Source organism: Paramormyrops kingsleyae, chromosome 13, assembly GCF_048594095.1.
Source record: "Paramormyrops kingsleyae isolate MSU_618 chromosome 13, PKINGS_0.4, whole genome shotgun sequence".
Lineage (NCBI taxonomy): Eukaryota > Metazoa > Chordata > Actinopteri > Osteoglossiformes > Mormyridae > Paramormyrops > Paramormyrops kingsleyae.
This window is the reverse complement of record NC_132809.1, coordinates 24,508,550-24,531,183: the sequence shown is the minus strand read 5'-3', so window position 1 is coordinate 24,531,183 and position 22,634 is coordinate 24,508,550. Positions and strand designations below refer to the sequence as shown.

At 38.9% G+C, this 22,634-nt stretch overlaps 2 protein-coding genes across 2 annotated transcripts; one reads left to right on the top strand and one right to left on the bottom strand.

Moving 5' to 3' along the window:
• Positions 1-1,643: 1,643 nt before the first annotated feature.
• Positions 1,644-6,989, top strand: LOC111843529 (uncharacterized). Its single transcript, XM_023811182.2, has 7 exons — positions 1,644-1,949; positions 2,767-2,891; positions 3,700-3,860; positions 5,098-5,187; positions 5,373-5,538; positions 5,630-5,764; positions 5,862-6,989. Exons 1-7 carry the CDS (start codon positions 1,907-1,909, stop codon positions 6,480-6,482), a joined length of 1,341 nt encoding a protein of 446 aa, XP_023666950.1. The 5' UTR covers positions 1,644-1,906; the 3' UTR covers positions 6,483-6,989.
• A 2,265-nt stretch (positions 6,990-9,254) lies between these two features.
• On the bottom strand, positions 9,255-11,836 carry LOC111843538 (calcium and integrin-binding family member 2-like). Its single transcript, XM_023811197.2, has 3 exons — positions 11,247-11,836; positions 10,902-11,097; positions 9,255-10,214 (listed from the first exon to the last, which is right to left on the bottom strand). Exons 1-3 carry the CDS (start codon positions 11,488-11,490, stop codon positions 10,193-10,195), a joined length of 462 nt encoding a protein of 153 aa, XP_023666965.1. The 5' UTR covers positions 11,491-11,836; the 3' UTR covers positions 9,255-10,192.
• Between the last annotated feature and the right edge of the window lie 10,798 nt (positions 11,837-22,634).

The following is a 22,634-nucleotide window of genomic DNA, read 5'->3' as shown; positions in this document are numbered from 1 at the left end:
ATTAGTAAAGTTCTTTCACTAAAAAAAATAGAGAGGTAGGTGGGTTTTTCCATTGCACCTTTTATGAGCCAATTTATCAGCCTGTAATATACATATATACAGTAGCCCCCCCCCCCATACACCTTCCAAGACCTACTGCAAATATCCAAAACGGTGGATAACTGATAAATTATGTACAGTATGACATTACCAAAAATAAATACGGTAATGATAATGTACATCTTACATTATTATGTAGTACTGTACAGTACTGCATAATACTGAAAGGGATTCTGACATTTTAGTGTAAATTAGTGTCAAGAAACAATAGAGAAAATGAAAAATGTCATGTATCAAGGGATGATGAGGGCAATTGAGATCGTGTTTCTTTACAATCCTTCAAAGGAGGAAGGAACAATGAAAAAACATTGTTACACATTTTACAATAATGTTTCTTTGGACTGTGGTGAACCGCAGATGACTAAAACCTAAACAATATATATATATATATAAACCACCTGCCTAATAGTGTGTAGGTTTCCCTTGTGCCACCAAAACAGCTCTGATCTGTTGAGACATAGACACCTCAAGACCTCTGAAGATGTCTTGTGCTGTCTGACACCAAGACGTTAGCAGCAGATCCTTTATGTTCTCTAAGTGGCCCGTGGGGCCCTCATGGATCAGGCTTGTTTCTCCAGCACGTCCCACAGATGCTCGATCAGATTGAGATCTGGGGAATTTAATGGCCAAATCAACACCTTGAACTCCTTTTCATGTTCTTCAAACCATTCCTAAACATTTTTTGCAGTGTGGCAGGACATATTATCCTGCTGTATGAGCCCCCTGCCATCGGCAAATAATGTGGCCATTACTTTCCTTCTTCCAACACATCAGCTTCACGAACTGACTGTTCACTTGCCTAATATGTACTGCCACCCTTGTTAAGTGCCATTGCAATAAGATAATAAATGTCATTCACTTCACCTGTCAGTGGTTTTAATGTTATGGCTGATCAGTGTATATTACAAAAATGTATATACACACAGACATGCACACAGACACACGCACACACGCAAGCACACACACAGACACACAGGTTTGTAATTATATCTTTGTGGGGACTATCAATTCATTTTTATGGGGAAAACTCTAATCCCAACAAGATGACCTACCCAGCCCTAACCTTAACCTTAAATAACCAAACAAAATATACTTTTGGCATTTCTAGTTTTTTGATTGCAGTCACAGATCTTTATGGGGACCTGAAAAAATGGTCTTTTATTAAAAAGGTATTTATTACATTGTGGGGAACATTTGGTCCCCACAATGTAATATAAACATAATCCACACACACACACACATGTACAGTACAAACACAGATATATAACAAAATACTTACATATTACATATTTTTGTTACGTACAAACATTACGTACAAAGATACTTTTCTTATATCATACTTTTCCAGGTCCCGTGCTGCGTGTTTTGTTACATGACGTAACAATGTGGTGAATCCAATGTGCAAAAACAACTAAGCAGTGATGGATTCAAAACCATGAGTCTAACGGGTCATTCAGGCTTTCACTCTCTAAACAAGCACGCAAACGAAAAAAACCATACAGTGGGTTTCCGCCGCCTGTACGGTTTCCTGTCAGTGAATCACATGTTGCCTGTGGAATAAAACTCTTGCAGATTTTTTTTTTCCCTTTCCACTCATCTCCAGGAAACTTTCTTTCGTATGCAAACATGATACATGTGTTCTGTCGTTACACAAGGACACCAATTTTCCGAGAACACGGAAAAGTAAATGTCACGCAAGTATATTACACAATTCTGAGCTGTACCTCAACAGAAAGCATTTCCACCCCTCTGAAGTACATCCGTGAAGAGGCGAATCATCACAACTTATTATTCGAACATCATCAAAATGAGATTATGGTCACATCATACATGCCGAAGACTCTCAAAAGGTATGTGTATCACCCGCTCGCGTTTCTTTAAACTGTAACACTGTTTTTATTATGCTGAAAAGGACCTGAGCATTTTTTCTTAAATGATGGTTGCAAAGTAAATTCATTATCTTTTTAGGAAAAGAAAATTTAAAAACGTTTTTTTTTATTTATTTAAATGTTTTCTTTGATTTCTTTGTAGCATTTTTACATATTCATGCTTGAATAATAGTAAGCAGTTTAAGATATGCAAGTATAAGATAAATTATACTATTAAGCTAGCCTATTAACTTATAAATTAAATCTATTACTGTATGTTCTTATTTTTATTTTCAGGACTTTTTCACAGTGTAGAACTTAAATTTGTTGTACTGTGTTGATCTATTAATACACATTGAATTTCGTACATTAATTGTAACATTATGAACCGAACTGTGTACGGCAACTACAGTATAACCAGTTTTTTTTTTAGTTTGATATCTTCAGGCTAGTGTCTGGCTTTATGTCTGTGGCTGCTGTCTAAGGGCTCGTAAAAAAATCTTTTATTTCTTTTCAAATGAAAATTTTAATATTTGACATTACATATTAAATATAAAATTTAAATATGGTTTGGTTGAATATATTATCTATAATAGGCAGGTACTGAAAGAAACTGAAAAAAAAATCTCACCATTATAACCATTTTATCAGCCTATTCATACTGCAAGAATACTATAGTACTTTATCATAGGTAAAGCAAGAGATCCCCTTATGGGTATTCATCACACAGTCTGTCCACCACGGACAGGGTCTTAGTTATTTGAGCACTTCTCCCCTGACGTTGCCTTTCTTTCCTTAGAGACTCCGCGCCTCAGTGGCTCCAGCCTGGGACTTCAACGTAGGCCTTTACCAGAGGAAATCCCGATGGATGAGAAGGGGCCAGTGGCTCAAACGTTTCGCAGGTGCCTGCTGTCCAATCTGAAGGTAATGTGCTTATAAGCGACACTAAGGGCTAAATACCAAAAGCTCACCTCTCTGCCTGTTGTTCACCAGTGATTTCATGTGTGTGGGTCCTTCAGACACACACAAAAGCAACTTAAGATTTCATAATTTCAATTGACTTTGAAGAATTTGATCGTGACTATTGCGTACTTGTGTCTAACATTATTTGTGTATTTTGATGATTGTGAGTTGACATATTTTGATGTCTATGTTATTTCATACTGCATCTTTTTATGTTTTATTGTTAACAATTTTTATTAATTCTAGTATTCTAAAATTGTCTTTTTATAAAGTATTTTGAGCTGCCTTTCTAAACTAAAGGAGCTATATACAAATAATAATAAACTGATTACTATAGTTTATAAATAAGCCATTTACTGCTTTTAGATTAGCTAATGATCAAGTACCCAATACCTCAGTATAAATAACCATGAACATATATCATGGATATATTATTTATTCATAATATTTATTTGTTTATTTACCACATGTTCATAACTACTTATAGTGCAAAATATATTAAACTATGTACGACCTGCAGGCAGTGTTCATAGGTACTGGTTCTCTTTCATGGACACATTAACTGACAACAAAGTTTAATTAAAGCCCAGTTTTTATTCCCTGTTGGTAATAAAATGATGGTAGTCAAAATCAAAAGGAACCTCAGACAAAGGAATATGAACCAGGAAAATTAGCTCATCGGAGGATCACCTGAACTATCCCCTAAAGATACATCAATGTGAGACGAATGTCGTAAGTAACTTCATTCTGATCTCTGCCTGCCGCACAGGAGAGCCGAGGGCCGACGGCACCAGCAGCGGCCGCCCTGTGTGGGGACACTGCTTCCAGACTCCAGCAACTGGCCCTGAACTGGTTTACGGGCACACACGCTCCTCTCCTCCTGCACGGCGACAGCTTCCCAGCCTGGTTCCAGGGGTTCATTAGCAGGAGGTAAGAGAAAAGAACTCCGCAGTGGATGGAAGAGCTCAGTTTGATGTTAGCAGTGTGAGAAACCCTCCGAGGTGCATTTTACTCAGTTTTATAAGTTACATCCTGAGACCCCTTGAATATTTCACATTCATTTTGCATGAGCATCACTGCAGTTATGATAATGAAAGGTCAATTCTCTGATGTACCATAAATATTTCTATTAAAATGACAAATACGCTTATCTATGCTATGATTAGGCCATAAATAATCATTTTAAATGGGATATTAAGGGGTATTCAGTGATGGGTTGGTGTCCCATACTGGGTTGTTCCTGGCCTTGCACCCATAGCCTCCTTGATAGGCTCCGAACTGAAGCGCTTTCCGAAAACAGATGGATGGATATTAATGGGTACTTAAAATAGATCAGTATATAATTTAAAATGCATTTTACACACCGGTAACAGCTTGTTATTTGTTTTATTTTAGCAGTACTTTCTTTGATTGACAAATATGTTTGGAAAATGTTACTTGCTTACTGGGAGAAAACAAATTTTTTTTATTATATTTGGTTCTTTATTTAGAATCAATGAACAGTCTCAGATAATAGTATAGAGCAGCGGTCACTACCTGGACCGGAACAACTGAATCCAAACTGTGCGATGTCTAATATTCTTGTATATAAATATTATTTTTAATGGTAGTTTTTTCTTTTTACCCGTTTAAAAAGATCATGTTATGGTTTTACTTAAACACACATAATTTAATGTGTGTATCCGCGTATTCATTGTAAAAGTTACATTAGGTTATAAAAGCATTTAACTTTCGGTGAGAACAGGACAGAAAACCACAGGAAACCACAGGATTCAAGACGGTTAATAAATATTTATGTTGAATGCTGAAAAACGCGAGTCAATGTATTTTTCACATAAGGCCATGAATAACATTCGCAGGCCTTCATTTCAGTACGACCTCCAAAATTAGCGATTGTTCTTGTTTTGGTGTTTAGATAGATATAGTGGAATTATTACCATGTTTCATATGTAATAATATTTGGTTAGTTACTGGGGTGTTTTTTTTTTTTAACCAGAGCAAACTGTGTAGTTTTTGCAATAAACATTCTTATTTAATAATATGTAATAGATTAAATGAAGGAATTAAAGTAGAGGACTGTGTATAAAGGAACATGACCTGGGTTAGAAGTCCAGATTTAGACCTGTATGTTACCATGGTTTTTAAAAATAATTTATTATTTTTATAGGGATGCTGAAAACCAGCTGAAAGACAAACCTGTGGGGTGTTTTCTCATCCGGCTCAGCGACAAGGCCGCCGGATACATTCTCTCCTATCGGTGAGTTCCATACTCTTTCTATCCCTCCAACCCACACAATCCTGCTTTTACTCTTTAAGTCTGTAACCGTCACCTATACAGTGATGGATCTTCGACACTTTCAGGTGTTGAAATATGTAAAGAAATACTCACTGGTGATTCATGCACTTGGAGACTTTTGACTTGGCTTGATCTGACTGTTCCAGAGGGCGCGATCGATGCCGTCACTGTGTCATCACCCAGAACGAAGTGGGGAAATTTATTGTTGTAGGAGACACCGAAACACACAGCACCCTGTCCGGCCTGATCAAGTACTACAGATCCCATCCGATTGAGCCTTTTTGGGAATATCTGACCTCGTCCTGCCACGAGGTGAGACGGCCTGTTCTTCACATACTTCTGAAGAATGAATGCAGTGTTTCGGGCTGCTAAGTTCCTAACAGTGAGTGTGACATCTACGCAGTGTTCCACTACTGATATTTACGACGTGGTCCAGCCCAGTGGACCGAACGACTTCCCCACTAACTGGGCTCCCACCGTGCCCCCCAGGAGCAACAGGAATCCTGCTTTAGCCTCTAGATATTCAGAACAGCCACAGGTAATTATTCCCTCATATATCTTTTGTTATTCAGGCCTTTGCTAGTTGCTGATATAAGTTCTTGCTCCAACACTGTGCTGTTTCTGTATCTCTGAAGCTGACGGGGAGCTCACCTGCAAAATCTCCAGTGGATGGTGCTCTGGAAGAGAGGTGTACTCGTAAGAATCAAGTTCCACACACTAAATTGGGGCAGAACCCGGCATCGGAAAGGATTCAGCCCCCATTGGCAATCAGCGGTGGTCCGCACAGAGTTGAAGCAGTGCAGAGGAGGGTTCGCAGAGGCCACCACGCAGGTGGTTCCAAGCAGACTGAGCAGTTCCAGTGTGGTACGGAGACTGTGTACTCAGAACTGCAGGTGGAGGACCACAGCCAGAAATGGGTACAAACCAAGCAGCGGCCTTACAAACATGGCAGCTCGCCCCGGGATCTATCTTTATTAGACAGAAACACAGGAAAAACAATGAACAAACTCTGCAACAGTCCAGTGTTTCAGAAGACCAGAGGACGTCTCGAACAAGGCCGGAGATGCACTGACACTCCCCTGGTCTGGCACGCACTCCAGCATGACAGTGTGATCTACTCCACAGTGTGTCACCACCTTACTCAAGGCAGTACTCATGCTCAACACACCTACGCGCAGGACTCAGAACCGGGCTACCACAGTGCTGCCATGGCAACGCAAATGAAACACAGGAGCACCTTTAGCCCAAACCCTTAGACTCCTGCTGGGAAAAATGAAGCTGGCATTTGGCAAAATGATACTGTGATTATGACCACGCTAGGGACTCATACTCTTTCCAGAGATAAAGTTTCTAGAGGACAATGTACACTTAGAATGAACTAACTAGTCTTGCATTTTTGTTCCTTCCTGCGTTGTTTTTTACACACTATTCCTACAGTTAAATTGAGTTTTGAAGATGCATATGTTGAATGAATGGAAAGTTTGAGTTTGTGTAAATGTAAAACTTTAGCAATATTTATTACATATTTATGCATGTAAATCATTAGGACAGCTGGGCTAGAACAGTCGTTGACACGTATATGTGAGGAATTTTCATATTTAGACTTTCCTTGTCATTGTAAACTTGGTGCTTTATTTGTAGAAATTTATGGACAATGTTTCACTAATTTATTTATTTTGTTTATCACTGTTAATGACTGTGAGCTATATTATATTTTGTCATGCAATCAGCGATTGTTTGTATTGTTACATATTACACATATTCTGAAGTTCAATTCTGAAATGAATTTGTCAAGTCAAAGCGTGCTGCAGTCCTCACATGCCGGGAAGGATGGAGGACACAAGAGCAGGATTATGGGGAAATGTAGGGACTTTACTGAAATCAGAAGAACCAGGGTAAGAAACAAAAGGGATCATGCAGGATCAAAAACACTAACACTGGGGAACAGGTCTGAACACAGACACAGCTGGGAGAGACATCAGTGACAGAACTAGGGAAGACAGGACTGGCAGGCACTTATACGCTGGGTTAATGAGGGAATAAATGGGGATCAACAGGAGGCAGCTGGAGTGAGTTAACAAGGGGGCAGTAACAAGAGGAAAGAAACACAGAACAGGAGCGGGTCCTTAGAGCCCTGCTGGGGGGGGGCAGGTATGCAGGGCGTGACAGGAGTAAACAAAATGTTTTTATACATAGATTACAGGACACACAGGATTCATGGCTGTAAAAATGTCCTGGGTTGGGATGGCAAAAAGAACCAGGTACATATAATGGTAATAAGAAAATCAAGGAGCTGAGGTGGGGGAAAAAAATTTATTTAAAACTGATGGGTTTTTGGACCAAAGGAATCAAATGAACTGGACTCGATTTCTGGTCTTGAAAATTGCATTTAATCTACACTGAAGTCGGTGTTATGGGTGTTGAGGCAAACGCACAGTAATACAGACACACAAGGAGCAGGCGGAGCCAAAGGATGCAGTTAAACACAGTAATCTGACTCTCCATCGCTCCTCCACAGTGGCTAAAAGGGCAGTCTGGTTTGCTGAAACAGCACATCATTTCTGATGATATCATGATAAGAAGGTTTCCATCTGTCGCTCAGCATGAACACAAGCATTGTTATCTCCATGATCATCTGAGTCAGCCCTAGTAGCATTCTAGATGCATATTCGAAATTTAATGGACGCTGAATGGTAGTTAAAAATAACAGCAGCTTGAATGGATGAACATAACACAGACCATCTGTGAAATTCCAGGGCTTCGTGGACATTTATCATTACATGTCAGGTGTGAGGGGAGCAGAGAAGTTTGGGGCGCCGAAAGAGCCTGCAGCAACTACTGATGGTTCAGCTTTATTTTACTTGTGGGAAAAATGTGTGAATATGTGATATTCTGCAAAAATCACAAGTCCTGTTCTCTATCTCAATATTTCAGAATCCGGAACATTGTCCCAAACATTGTCACAGTGCTACGGAAGTTTTGGCCATGTAGGGTGCAGACTTACACTTTAGGTATGCAATTAAGTGTTCTACTTCAGTGGAAGGGAATGTGTGTGTGTGTGTATATACTGTATATATATATTTTTTCTATCACACACACACACACACATATAAATAAAATGATCCATACTCCATACTATTGCAATATATTTAATATATATTATTAGATAATGATATATATTATTTGCAGAGAAAGTGGAACTGCAATGGACATGATCAGTATGGATTATTTTCCACTTACCGTACTTTTTATGTTTATTATCCATTCATTTTACATATCTGATTTTATCCCAGCAGAGAACCAAATTATAGACAGAAATCATCAATCTTATAACCACTAATCCAGTATAGGGTCAGAGAGAGTCTGTAGCCTATTCCAGGAAGCGTAGGTTTGAAGGGGATCGGCAGGGACAGGATGCCAGTCCATCATAGTGCTCACATACATCTACACACTATCGGTAGTTTAGAGACACCAGTTCAATGCGTGTCTTTGTACTGCTGCAGTAAACCTGCACATACAAAGAACAGGGGCAGGAAGTGTGAAGTAGTAATATAACAACATTGTTGGGGGTTTTATAAATGCAGACTGTGGTTTGTTATGACACCTTGTGTTTCATCTGGAGGTGCATCAAAAAAATCAGTGAATTGCCAACCACAGCCTTATTAAGGGCAACACCAAAAAAACTGAGGGTGTATGTAATTAAAGGCTCATTTACATGCTTCTAAACAACTGTAGAGAGAGCCCATGCTTTTTAGGGCTAGAGCGTCTTCCACTGAATGATACAGAAAGACATTTTAATTGTCACAGCCAAGAAGCCCTTTTCAATTTATTTACTGGATCTGGAACCATTGAACCATTTGGACCATAATAAAGCATGCAGATCATAAGGCTTATAAGTATGCATGCAGTTTTGTCTTTCTGAATAAACTGAATGGTGCTGCAATTTAAGTGGTCAAGTGTTTATTCCAGTGATGTCATAACTCCAGTGGTGCTTTCAAATCAAATCATTAAGCAAACAAGACTCATCATTCAAATAAGCAAAAACAAATTAGATTTATTGAAAGGTTAGCTAATTGTACTATATCACATCAAATGCTGAAAACGTGTTCATCACGGGCACGACTTTCGACTCGAGAGTCGAGACAGGCAAAAGTGGTAAGAGGTAATTCTAAAAATGGAATATAGACAATCGCTGAATGCATCAGAAAAACCTTCTTTTGAGTAGAGATCAGTTGATCGCTGTGATTGTCGTCATGTTACTGCACTTTAACGATACCGAAAATGACATCAGTCAGCAATTAGCAGTAGGAAAATGTAATGCAGTTCCCATACAGGAAACATCTTTGCATAGCTATCAAATAACAAAACGGTTACTTTGTATACTTCTGCTGTTTTGCTGTTATGTCCTTTATTAAGGTGTTAGCAGTAGAATCTCTAAGTTTCACTTTAACAGGTATTTCTGGAATCTCACAATTGTGGGACATGACAAACAAACAATTAGTTGTTATAGCAACTGAGAACACAGCAGCACAGCCACCTGGATTACCGTATGTGCCAACACTATGTATTAGAAATATGAAGTGACTCGGATACGGATGTCAGGTTTTGTTCAAGAACAAGAGCCTGAATAGCTACGCAAAACCAGATTGTCTGAGGGAAAAGCATGTAGCTTGTTGTTTTCCTACATTTTATTTCTAAATCCTCTTGGTGAATTATGCAATGAATGAATGTCTGTGCTTTGTTCAAAATGTATATTAAGAAAGACCAAAAAACCTGCAGATTCAAACTCTCTATATTTGGAATAAATTTTTACAAAAACATGGCAGCTGAGGTAAGAACTAGAGGAGTAGTGTTTCTTCAGTTCAGTGTAGTAGCTGGACTAGCTGGGCTGTATTGTGGCCCCACCTCTCAGTCACAGGCGACACAAGATCTCATCTGTCATGAGAGATGTGGGCTGAGATCCGTTTCAAAATCGTATGTGGAAGGTTCTGCAAACAAGTCAGAAACGTTAGTTGCATCTGATGTGGCTCACTGATATGTTTTAATCATTTAAGTTAACCTATTAAACATTATAACCTAATAAAAATGTCTGGCTGAGATTGTTTAGTTTCATGTTTAGTTTCATCTGTGTTTCATGTTTACATTAAAAAAAAACATCCAGTACCCTATTTAGCTTGTTGCAAGTATAACAAAATAACCTGTAGTACAGCATATACAGTATATACTCTGTTTAACGTAGACGCCTGAAAATACATTATGTCTCTGAATGTTGTATATCATTTCCTCATCAAAAGGAAACTTATACATCTACAGCGGGGAAAATGAGTATTGAATGTGTTAACGTTTTTCTCAGTAAATATATTTCTAATGGGCTATTGACATGAGACTTATTGATTTACAGAGGCCCCAGGAACCTTCAAGATTTCAAACCAGCCGCGTAATTTAATGACCAGATCAATTGTGAGTAAGTAAGCTTTTAACAGAACAGGCTTTGTTTCTTTTTTTCTGGAAATTCTGATAAATGGTATCAATCATAATGCTGTGAACAATGTCATTGGCTCGGCACTTATTGATGTCTGAACAGCATACATTCTACTTCATCGCAAGAGGTAATTAGCTCGTTTCAAAAGCCCAAAATGGGCTAGTAGTTTTAGAGATATTCCTGCCACATTTACCTCAAGAAGTCAGGAGCCCTAGAGATTATGTTCTCAAAGTCAGCAAAGGAGAGTTTGCTGTCTCCATCCAGGTCTGCTTCCTTGATGGCTTTTTCAGATACAAAGTTTATCTCCACAGGTATCAGATCGTCTCTGGTTAACTTAGTCAGTGTTTTCTCCAGGTCCTCTTTGCAGATGAAATCATCAGTGTTAAAATCTGCCCAAATCAAGAAAACAATGTTATGTAAACTTTTTGTGGATGCTTTTGGTTGACGTTTTTTAAAATATACCATTTCCACGTAGAAGGTACAGAGAAATACTTGATTAAGAAATGCAGCCTCAGTTGAGAATGAAAACTTTTCTTACCAGATATTTTGAAGGTGTAAATGGCCTTGAGTTGTCTGGGAGCCATTTCGCTGAGCACAGAAAACATGTCTACAAAGTCATTGAAGCTGAGGTTGCCTAATCCATCCTCAGAAAATGACTCCACGATACGATTTCGGAACGGGTTCGCCTCCAGAACATAACAAATGGAAGAGCCCCCATTCTGCTCACACTGCTCAGGGTCCAAAGATGAATGACAAGCTAGTGTAGAGTAATGGTAAGCCATTAAACAGCTCAGGGACACCTAGTAGAGCCACAGTGCTGGCCCACAAACCCTGAAATGCTATATTTTATAACTGCTAATGTACTGGTTCACTTAAACTAACCACTTAGTCCTCAGTGACCTGGGATGAGTTAGATCCAGTTTCAGTGAGCAGAGAAATAATCAGTCTGGCTGCTAAGAAGCGAACCTGATTGTTGGACCTGACATCATTACAGGAGAGTGATGACACTGAGAAGTAGCATTATATTAACCCATGCTGATTCACAGACTGATAGCTAGCGCTGTCTGCCATTCTGAATTATGTTTCATCGGCTACAGTTAATTACTTTTTGTCAATTGTTACGTGCCGTAAGTGTTACGTGCCGTAAGTTCAGGAGGATGCCTACAGGTTCTTCGGACGTCCTGCCCGCTCGCCAATTGGTCAACTGCTCCATCGACTCCGCCCTCTGGACCTGACCCCGCCTTCCTTGCCTTCGGAGCAGTTTCCGGTTCGTCGGCTGAAGAGATTCGTCCCTTCGTCTGCCCGCTACTTGCTTCTCGCCTGCTTGCTCGCTCTTCGTTCGCTTTGCTTTTGTATGACTGCTTTGTTCTTGACTTCCGATTTTCGCCTCATCCCTTATTGTACCTTCGCCCTGGTTTTGACTGTCTTCTTGGTTTTGAACTCTCGCCTGTACTTCGACTTCGCCTCTTTGATCTCCACTCTGGATACCTTCGTTTCGATTGTATGTTTGCGTGTTCCACTAGGTGTGTGTAAGGAGTGTCTGCCTTTTTGTTTAATCGTAAACGCGGAGATTATTATTTGTTTGGTTAGGGAGAAAGGTTTAGGCATTGTTGTTTCGTTTCACCCTTTTGTGTTCACTTAGGTAGCTTAGCTTTATACTCGGTAGATGTGTTTTGTTTGTTTCTTTGGCCTTTGTCACTCCTGACGTTCGTTACACCTAGTGTTTGTGAAAAACTATTAAAAAAAACTATATAAAAAGACTCCCTTTGTGTCCCGTGTTCCCTTCTCCTACTCCTGGTTGTCTTGTCCTTCCCAATCACTTTTTTAGGCTCCAACCCTAGACTGGAGCGTAACACAATATAAAAATGTGTTTCCGGCATACTTGACATAGAAAAAGGTTTTTTGGTTCTGAATCTACAAAGTATCCTGCTTTCAGTTACAGAAGCCAAAATCCATGTTTTCAATTCAATTACAACAATAAAATAATAATGAAGAATAATAATGAAATCCCAGATGTATGATACTGATAAATGTTCAGTTTATACGGAAGAGGATTAGGGCCACCATGAAAATATTATTTGAATTCTGACTTTAATCTCAGAATTCTGACTTTTTTCTCAGAATTCTGACTTTAATGTCAAAATTATGACTTTTTTTTTCTAAACTCAGAATTCTGAGAAAAAAGTCAGAATTCAAATAATATTTTCATGGTGGCCCTAATCCTCTTCCGTATAAATGGGACACAGTAAATGGATCGAAATTACATTTCTTTTTTTCTTTTTTCTTTTTTGCAATTCATTTGAATCTCCTAGTTATTTTGAACAATCTGTCCTGGGAAATTGAGTTGGTCTGATGAGTACTAGAAAGCACATGTCGCATATGTATCAACAAGTTTATTTCGTAAAATGGTAAGAGGTGAAAACTTATTTCCACCACTTTTTTTTGTGCTGGGTGAAGAAAGATTTTAGCAGGAGAGTTACCCTCAGTTCAGGCATCTTGATGATGACTGCAGAGGGCAGTTTAGCGTCTGGGTCATCGGTGTAGTCTAGCGGCATGACACGTGGAGCAAGCTTGTGGTATCATCCATGTAACCTGAACAACAGAGAGATGGTAATCAGCTGACTTTGGTTATGTCAATCCAAATGTCAGTTACAGAGCCGGAGGTTGGGTGGGTTTGCAGCTATCAAATAAAGAAAAGACATTTAGTGGTACGTAGGTTGTTAGTAGGTAAGTAGGATGTTACGGGTAAGTAGGATGTTCCAGAAAATATCCATAAGATTAAATGCAATAAGCCATTAACTGTGTATTGATTCAATGTTATATTGAAACAATGTTATTTCCTTAAAATGAAGTGGATGATGAACACAGAACATAAAAGTAAAGGGTCAAAATATAAAACAGAACAAAAATCTAAAACAGCAACAAACACATAGACTAACACAACAAAATAGAATGTTTTTCCTGTGTTCCATTACTAATTGGAACAGGCTGAAGGCTCTTTAGTCTGCTACATTAACTGTTTATAAACCAATATATTCTATATATGAGAACAAGGCTTTGACTACTGATGGTTATGTGTCATTAATTCATAGGAATTCCAAGGAGGGCCTGAATTGTAGCCCAAGGTGAGGAACTCTGTCAAGCTAATCAGGCGTTTTTTCCCTGAAAACTGACATAGTGCTGTGATCCACATGGTTATGCTTCAGTTTCTTGGAATGTATGCATTGGTCTCTATAGATTTCCAAGTCAGATTTCATCTCAGGATGTAATATGATTGTGAATCTAATCAATCAGTGTGTGTATAGTAGTCAATGTCATGTTTTACTCATTTAAATATGTTTATATTTTTATAAATACACACTACCATTCCAAAGATTTTGCACACAACAGGTTTTTGCTTCATTTCCATTTATTTCATAAACTGCAGAATAAAAAAGATTTTTTTAATTCTTGCTAAGCATTGGATAGTTGAGTGAATGACTATAAATGGAAAAATAATTAAAATAAAACAAGTTTCCTTTATAACATGGAAAGAGTATGTAACAGTGCATGTCTGACATGCTATTAACTGTTTGTGTGGTGATGGCATAGTCAAATTCTACGCTGTTCTTTAACTTTAAATGCACTAGTTAACCGTTACATCCTAAGAAACAGTGCAGAATTTAATGTCCCTTGTAGAAAGAATGCTTCAAATTTTCTCCGCTGTTGTAACTGCTAGAGGAGGTAACTTTGATGAATCAAAGATATGACATTTTCTAGCTAATAAAGGTACTCAGATGGTGAACATACTGTAAATATTTTTGTTAGCAAAGAATATTGAGTTTTCTTGGGTCCTTAAGAATGCTTCAAATTTTCTCTGCTGTTGTAACTGCTAGAGGAGGTAACTTTGATGAATCAAAGATATGACATTTTCTTGCTAATAAAGGTACTCAGATGGTGAACATACTGTAAATATTTTTGTTAGCAAAGAATATTGAGTTTTCTTGGGTCCTTTCCCAGTAGTCTGTCAAAATGGACGTATGTTGGAATTTGTATATACAGTACAATCTGACAACTTATAACATGAAATAATAGGTTTCAAAAAAGCTATTATATTATGCACTAAATTTAATGTAATGTAATCTCTTATCAGTAAAAGTTAATCAAAACATTATGCTGGTATTATAGTTAATGGCATGATGTTAAATGTGGAATTAAAAAGCTATACAAGAAAGGGAAGACAGAAGAAGGGAAAAGGAAGCAGATTATTATGTCAATGGCAGGAAAACAACAGCAGGCTGGAAAACAGGCTTATGAAAATGGACAGATAGCGGACGTGAGGAGGACAGGATGTCCAGCAGCCAACAGAGTGGGATGGGAACAGCAAGCTGGGTGGCAAAGAGGAGCGGCAAGGCAGCAACACATTAAAACAGAGCAGATGTCATCGGAGAGTGAGTAAGCCTGTTGGTGAGTGTGGGCGTTCCACAGTGGGGCTGAAATGAGAAATGAGTCATGCCCTAAAAAGTCATTTCAAGCAAAATGCCTGCAAGCAGAAGAGTAAAAAAAGGTCTTTAAGGAGAGTTTTTAGCCCCGTGACATTCCATGAACAGAGCAGACCTGAAGCTACGGTCCTACTACAAACCTTACTGTCTATTTTCAAAGTTACCCAGAAGTAACACAAATGTTGTGCACAGACACTCAGTTTGTCTCTCACCAAATGTAATTAAATTCCCCAGATGCCAATAATTTTGTCATGGTGTTTCTTAATTAACAATTGGACAAACAGAAGATCGGTTTGCGGTTTGCCAGTAGGCAGTACTCCTTTGATGTTCTCATCAGAATGTTACTTCAGAATAATTCAACACAATAACTCATTCGCTGCATGTATGGGGGGGCTGGGGAAGGGGTATGTTTGTCTGGGCTCTGTACTGGATGGGGCCCAGAATTAGTCATTTCTTAAAGTATAAAAAGCGAAATCTACCAGGGGGGTCTCCCTCTAGTAGGTAAAATCTATCACGGGGGACCCCCAATTTCGGTATCAGCCAAGGTCACCCCCCCCCTCCACCTCTGCTTGTGAGAATGTACTAAGGGGGGGCTTCTCCTCCCCCACCATCCACCTCAACACCAGGGTACAGGCCTCTGCTTTATTTACTCCACAGTCATGACTGTATCCATCCACAACGGTAACAGATACATACAGGAAGCATAATGACCCCTGATAGCATTAATAATGCCAGTTGCTCCCTAAATAAATAATACATAATCAATAAAGCAAAATGATTTAACTTACTATTCTGCATTAATAATCGGACTTTCCCAATGCAAATATTTTAGATGTATCCTGAGTTCATCCCAAATTGCACACTTATTTTATCAGCGCGTTCGCTTCGTGAACTTTCATGCCGATGCACCGATGCGAATCCGTGAATCTTACTATTTCTACTTATGACTAATTCTGGGAGCTTTGCTCTACAACTTTAACAAAGATACCAGGTACAATATTTAATAATATCAAGATATTTTGGACAATTATTTGGTTCCAACTTTGGGGAAGGCCCTTTTCTGTTTCAGCATGACTGTGCCCCAGTGCACAAAGCAAGGTCCATAAAGACATGGTTGGGAGAGTTTGGTGTGGAAGAACTTGATTGTGGCCCACACAGAGCCCTGACCTCAACCCCATCGAACACCTTTGAGATGAACTAGAACGGAGATTACAAGCCAGGCCTTCACGTTCAATATCAGTATCTGACCTCACAAATGCTTTTCTTGATGAATGGGGTAACATTCCCAGACGCACTCCAAAATCTTGTGGAAAGCCTTCCCAGAAGAGTGGCAGCTGCTATAGCTGCAAAGGGGAACCAACTCCATACTGATGCTTATGGATTTTGAATGGGATGCCAGAAAAGTACCTATAGGTGTGATGGCCAGGTGTCCCAATCCTTTTGTCCATATAGTGCATATATGACCAATACTCTGTAACACCAAAGAGTTAGCATTCAGCAATTTTCCCTACCTATCACAGACACTTGAATTGCTACTGCTATCCAAGCTATGCAGGAACAGACCTACAAATAGACACTCTGTGATAATAATCCATAAACGAGAACTATATGTTCTGCTCACTCCTCCAGATCATCTGACTCATCACTTGCAGATCCTAATCTGCAGATACGACACTGAGGCAGAAGTGAAGTGGCAGCACTCCCATGTCGGTCAAAGTTACTCACCCGAGTGGTCCTGCAGGTCTCATCCATTAGGCCTCCCATCCTGCTCCCCCACAAGTCACACCAACTTATTTGTTTACCCTTGTAAGCCAAGCTCCATACATTCTGACCTGATAAATAGGAGGACTATCCTCCATACGGTCATGCCAGTCCAGCAAATCAATGGGCAAGAATAATATCTTCACCCACAAAGCAGAATACAATACGACATGTTGGACATTGATACTTTTGAGAGATCTACCCGCCACCGGAGCCTTTGAAGTCCTTTCGGATCAGTGGCTGAGCTAGGAAATTTTCAGTGGGGTGGCCAGGGTGGGACCAGAGGTATGAATATAAGGTATGTAGACAATAAGGGAATATTTAAGGTACCTAATCACTATAACTCTACATTGCTTATAATTCAGGCAGTTGCAGAATTATCAAAAACACATTTAATATATCAGTTTCTAGCAGGTTAAGGTAACAAGCTCACACTAAGTACAAGATCCCCAAAATTCTGCCTTACTACTGTCCTGAGAGCACTTTTCCCATTAAAAAATAATTTTAAAACATTTTCTCGTTATATGAATTTGTCTAAACAAATTTCAAGAAACTATGAGTATAATTATGGGTCAGCATTATGTGGAATCAGATGACAGCATATTAGATAAACACACGGCAGAAGCCTGGGACATTTATACTTCATTACCTCCCCAGTTAAAGACGCCATTGTATATTATTCAAGTACATGCTAAACAATGGCCAATGAATGTAATTGTCAGATACTGTATCTCACAGTAAATTCAACAGAGTTCAGAACTGTAAAAAGTGAACCCGCTTGCAGCACTGTGATTGTACTGCATTACCAAATATCAGAAATCTTCTGCTTGGGACCCCGTGCTGCAGACCCCCATGAGAGCACAAAACGTGAATCATTTCAGGAGGTGACATGCTGGCATATTTTTAAAATGGCTTCTTGTTTCACTGTGACCTTTATATAAAGACGCTATATTAAGGCAGCAGCAACCTGTATATTTTTGTCAAGCTTGTTGGAGATTTTAATTCTAAACATTGCCCACCATTAGAAATTGTTATACAGTGTTAAATCAATTCCATAACTGCTTGCATTATTTTCTCAATGTGGCAATGACATATATGGCATTTATATATGTGATTATAAGTGTGCATACACAGGATTGTAATTATATCCTGTGGGGACTCTCCATTCTTTTCTATGGGGAAAACTCTAATCCCAACTAGACGACCAAACCCCTACCGAGCCCCAACCCTAACTATAAGTAACCAAACAAAATACGAGACTTTTGGCATTTTTAGTTTTTGTTAGCATTCACTGATCTTTGTGGGGACCTGAAAAATGGTCAAGTATCTGTCATACTATGAACGATTGATTTTAGCAGACAGTTAGACAGGAGCAGAAAGGGTGTATATTTAAATGACTGTTACAATCCCACTTGTTAGACCATTCATATGGCTCTTTAGTACTCCTGTACATTGAAGAAGGAACGTTTGGCTTACTCAAAAACAGAGTTGATCATCATTGTAGTTTTCAAAAGCAAAGTAAACGGTGCCTGCCGCAGCAATCTCGAGAAAGCAAAACCCATGGCTGGCTGTTCCGTCTTTGCCTTGGGCTTTCATTTACACTTATATTGTAGGCCATTTATCAGATACAGTGTACTCTGCATCCGAAGATGTGAAATGCAGTTACACACATCAAGTTCACAAATCCTTTACATAGCGGGCCTCGGATTTACTTTCTGATTTATTGACTGTGTGCGCGTTTGATCTTTAATGGCACTTCTGCAGTTTTTAGTGAATCATATTTAAATATTGTCATTTAAAGGTCAGGTATGCTTCAGGGTAAGTTACATACAGGTCACTGTACGTTTGGCACATTTCGGCTTCCTGTTTATTAGTCGTAAAAGGAAAATATTAACCATCTTCTTTTATATCCTGTATTACTCAAAATGAACGGCTGGTTAGATATTCTTGGCAACTTATCGATATCTGAAGTTTGCTCAAAAGCAGCATCTATCATAATACTTAGACATTCATATGATTGCTGACAAAAATGTTTATTCACACCTCGGTGTTTCTGTTTGTGTCATTTGTGGTAATTTCGGCTTACAGATACTTAACATTTAGCGCGATAATAATGGAGATAACTATTTCTATATTAAACTACAGTACAACTAATATCAAAAAATATTACTGAATAACAAGACTAGACAATGCATACATTTAAGGCAATAAATTATTAATCATCACATGAGTGGAACACATTACAAAATATTTTGAATTTAAACTCCTTGCCTTCTCTGAATGTGTTTAAAATTCTCTTAAACTCTGAACTTAAAGAACAGGTTCATTGTTTCGTATAAATAAATTTTATTATAGGCCTATGTATAGTTTGAGAATTTGTCTGTGTTTTAGTCTGTGTTCATATATTAATCATTTCTGTATGTATGTATATGAAACTTTTGTCTTATTTTTCTTATCTGCTACCATCTTGGCCAGGACTTCCTGGAAGAAATATTGTATCTCAATGGAACCTTCCTGGTAAAACAAAGGATAAATAAAATAAAATTAAATAAATTAACTGAGGATAACAATGGTTTAAACAGGACAATCTCCCCCTTATCTTAACTAGCTGATATAGGTCTAACTGTTCATCAGTAAATATGGTTGATTACCCGTCTTAATGGAGTTAATTTCTTCTTATTCAGATTCATCACATTGTTAGTGAGAGGCGTCCTTTGTATCTCAGGCATTTTTGTTGTATAGTTGGACAGAGAGAGAGAGAGAGAGAGAGAGAGAATTACAAACGTGTCTAGAAACAATTCGTCGGTACTTATGAAACAGTCGAAATCTGTAAGATACTACTGTAAATAGCCTACTAGGGGTGTAAATCATAGCTTTCCTGGCGATACAATATCGATTCCTTAAGCCAACGATTTGATTTTGTTTGATACCTCAGAAATTCCCACGATACGATACGATACGATTCGATTCAGTTCGATACTGGGGTTAATGGTCGAAATGATGAAATTTCACACAATCCTTTACGTTTCAATTAATTGAAAAAAGGCAAATATAATTAGCATTTTATCATATTTTATTGGGAACTGTAAACAAAATCTAGTGTAGTCAAGTATGTCCCATAAAACAAAGCAAAATAAAGTGCAATAAGGTAAAAATAATAATAAAAAAAAAAAACATTGCATGGAGAGACATGTAGAATGAGGAGGATTAGCATGACTGACTTCTGCGGTGAAACAAGTATGTCAGTAATCTTCTTTGAGAGGTTTTTTTAAGAAAAATGAAATGGTCATCGTGTTCAGGAGATTGTGTGTTCTGAGCGTAGCGTCCTATATGTTAACTGCCGTACTAAACACACGCTCTGAAGGTAGGCTAAGTCATAATGATCTACCTACTATAAAAATGCAAATCATATATTTATGTATAAAAATATTGAGTATTCTTTATTATTATTAGGCCTATTATACACTTCGAATATGACATGGTGAAGAAAAAAAAACCCTCCTTCCATTCCGTATGGAAGTGGTAGACTTTTGGCTTCTTACTTGGTCCATGCAGCTCCCCCATTCATTTTTATACCCTTCCTTAAGTTTAGTAGAAATAAATTGGAGGCTAACTAGGCGACTCGGTAGCTTTCTAGAGTTTTGCAGCAGCTGGCGCGGTTGAACGCGTCATCCATCCTCTATTTTTTATGCCATGCGATCTACCCACACTTCCTTTGCGATCGACCAGTAGATCGCGATCGACGTATTGGGCACCCCTGGTGTAGATCATGAATACGTCGGAGTGGATCATGAAAACAATATTGGAACCGGCGAGAAAAGAAAAACGCTTGCATCGACATTTACGTCACGTTGATGCAAATCGATGCATTTTTACACCTCTAGTAAATACACAACATTTTGCCGTCCCAGAAACAGTGAATGAATTTCCTGTGTGCAACCACAGCGCTGGGACTGGAAGCTGTCCAGTTCAGCAACGTCCTACCAATCACCATAGAGCCGTGCAATTCAGACCAAAACGCAGCCACAGGGCGGCGCCACTGCATCGTCTAACCCAAGACGTATCAAAATGCACATAAAGTGAGTGTAAATATATCTCATGCGCGCCGTTAATTATATCCCAAAAATAATTTATTACGGCAGCAAGCGAATAATTATGGAAGCCGAGAAACGCCATGAACTATTATTATGTAATTTCCTTGTAATAACGGAATCATTTTCTCGAAATCTCGAAAAAGCAAATGATTGGAGAAGCTCTTCAGAACAAGAACAAAATATCATAATGGTGCTGGCAAATAATGTCATCAGACTCATAATGTACAGAGTGTTAATATACCCATTATTGAACAGATTGAAGCAGAGAGGGCTATGTTCAGTTCTGCTTGAGAGGAACACAGAGTATGTGAAAGGTGTGCCACGTGCATATGTACAACTGAAAATCACTTTACAGCTCTCCATAAGTTGATGATGTCATTTCTTCCTCCAGCAATGTTTTACTGTGGGAACCAAAAACACAACAATGCTGTATCACTGGAATTTATGGAATATATCTTTCTGACAGCTTGGCTAACTGTTTTGCATCGGGTGGCTAACACGATGATCACACACAACTACATCTGTCTATTTTGACTAACAAGATAAAAGCAACTCAAAATTACGCCAAATAATGACAATTGTATGAAACCATTCGCATATATGAACTAAACATTTGGAAATTTGTGTGAAGCGATGAGAAACGAGAACAGACTCATTCAGAATCTTGGAGCTCAGGAGCAGACATACTGACAAGATATATAAGCATTTTGACTCTCATGGTTAAAATGATGCTTGTTGTACTTTTCATTTTTGTGGCGCTGACAAATTCTTTAGTGAATTGTTTTGGGCCCGTACAGTCTTTGGCAGCTAAACCATTGTGTTTTGCTGTATGCATAAATTATTTTGAGAAATGCTCTTTTTGTCTTGAGAAGTTAGGTATGTAGGTATGAAAACTCCAGCATCTCTTGTGGGCTGAGTCTTCTCCCTGAGCTATCAGCCATGCCATGACTTCTCAAAGCCTGGACATACTTCTCCGCACGTGGGCTGTGTTTGGGCATCCGCATGTGTAATCCAGACACTGAACCGGATGACACAAAAGAGGATCGGAGACTGGTGAAGGAAATAAATACGACGTGACAGAAAAGGCTGGTGAGCAGGGCTCAGACTGTGTCACTGGTGGGACTTGATGCAGGATGTCAGCAGAATCATCATCACTCTGACTGAGATCCTCGAGTAGGATCTTGCTGCACACATGGCTGGAATGAAAGGGGTTCCCTGGGGTTGCGTTAGTGGGGCATAGTAGTTTTCGTAAGTAATTGGAATATGGCCCCTTCCATCTTTTAAATCTCTTTCTTTGTCCTGAAAGGCCTCGCGTCGTATTCCTACGGCATCCTGCACCCGGCTGACCCCTGCTGGTTGCCACTGGGATGGGAGCAGTTGCAGTGGCAGAGGATGTGGTCAGGGGCTCAGATTCCGGCAGCCTGGTGCGGCATTTCCTCTGACGGCCTCCCTTACTGGTATTGGTTGTTCCTTTGGCATTACCAAGACAGGGCACGGCGCATTTAATTAAAGTGAATCCCTATGTAAGCGTACAACAAAACTATATTATGTATAGAATAAGAATCAAATGAGGAATAAAAATAATTGAAT

Excerpts from the sequence above, each read along its gene's own strand:
- LOC111843538 (XM_023811197.2), bottom strand. The coding sequence starts at position 11,490 with ATGGCTTACCATTACTCTACACTAGCTTGTCATTCATCTTTGGACCCT. Across the intron at positions 11,098-11,246 it reads TTACACCTTCAAAATATCTG|ATTTTAACACTGATGATTTC; the intron begins GTAAGAAAAGTT and ends TGATTTGGGCAG. Across the intron at positions 10,215-10,901 it reads AGGGCTCCTGACTTCTTGAG|AACCTTCCACATACGATTTT; the intron begins GTAAATGTGGCA and ends ACTTGTTTGCAG.
- LOC111843529 (XM_023811182.2), top strand. The coding sequence starts at position 1,907 with ATGAGATTATGGTCACATCATACATGCCGAAGACTCTCAAAAG. Across the intron at positions 3,861-5,097 it reads CAGGGGTTCATTAGCAGGAG|GGATGCTGAAAACCAGCTGA; the intron begins GTAAGAGAAAAG and ends TTATTTTTATAG. Across the intron at positions 5,765-5,861 it reads GATATTCAGAACAGCCACAG|CTGACGGGGAGCTCACCTGC; the intron begins GTAATTATTCCC and ends GTATCTCTGAAG.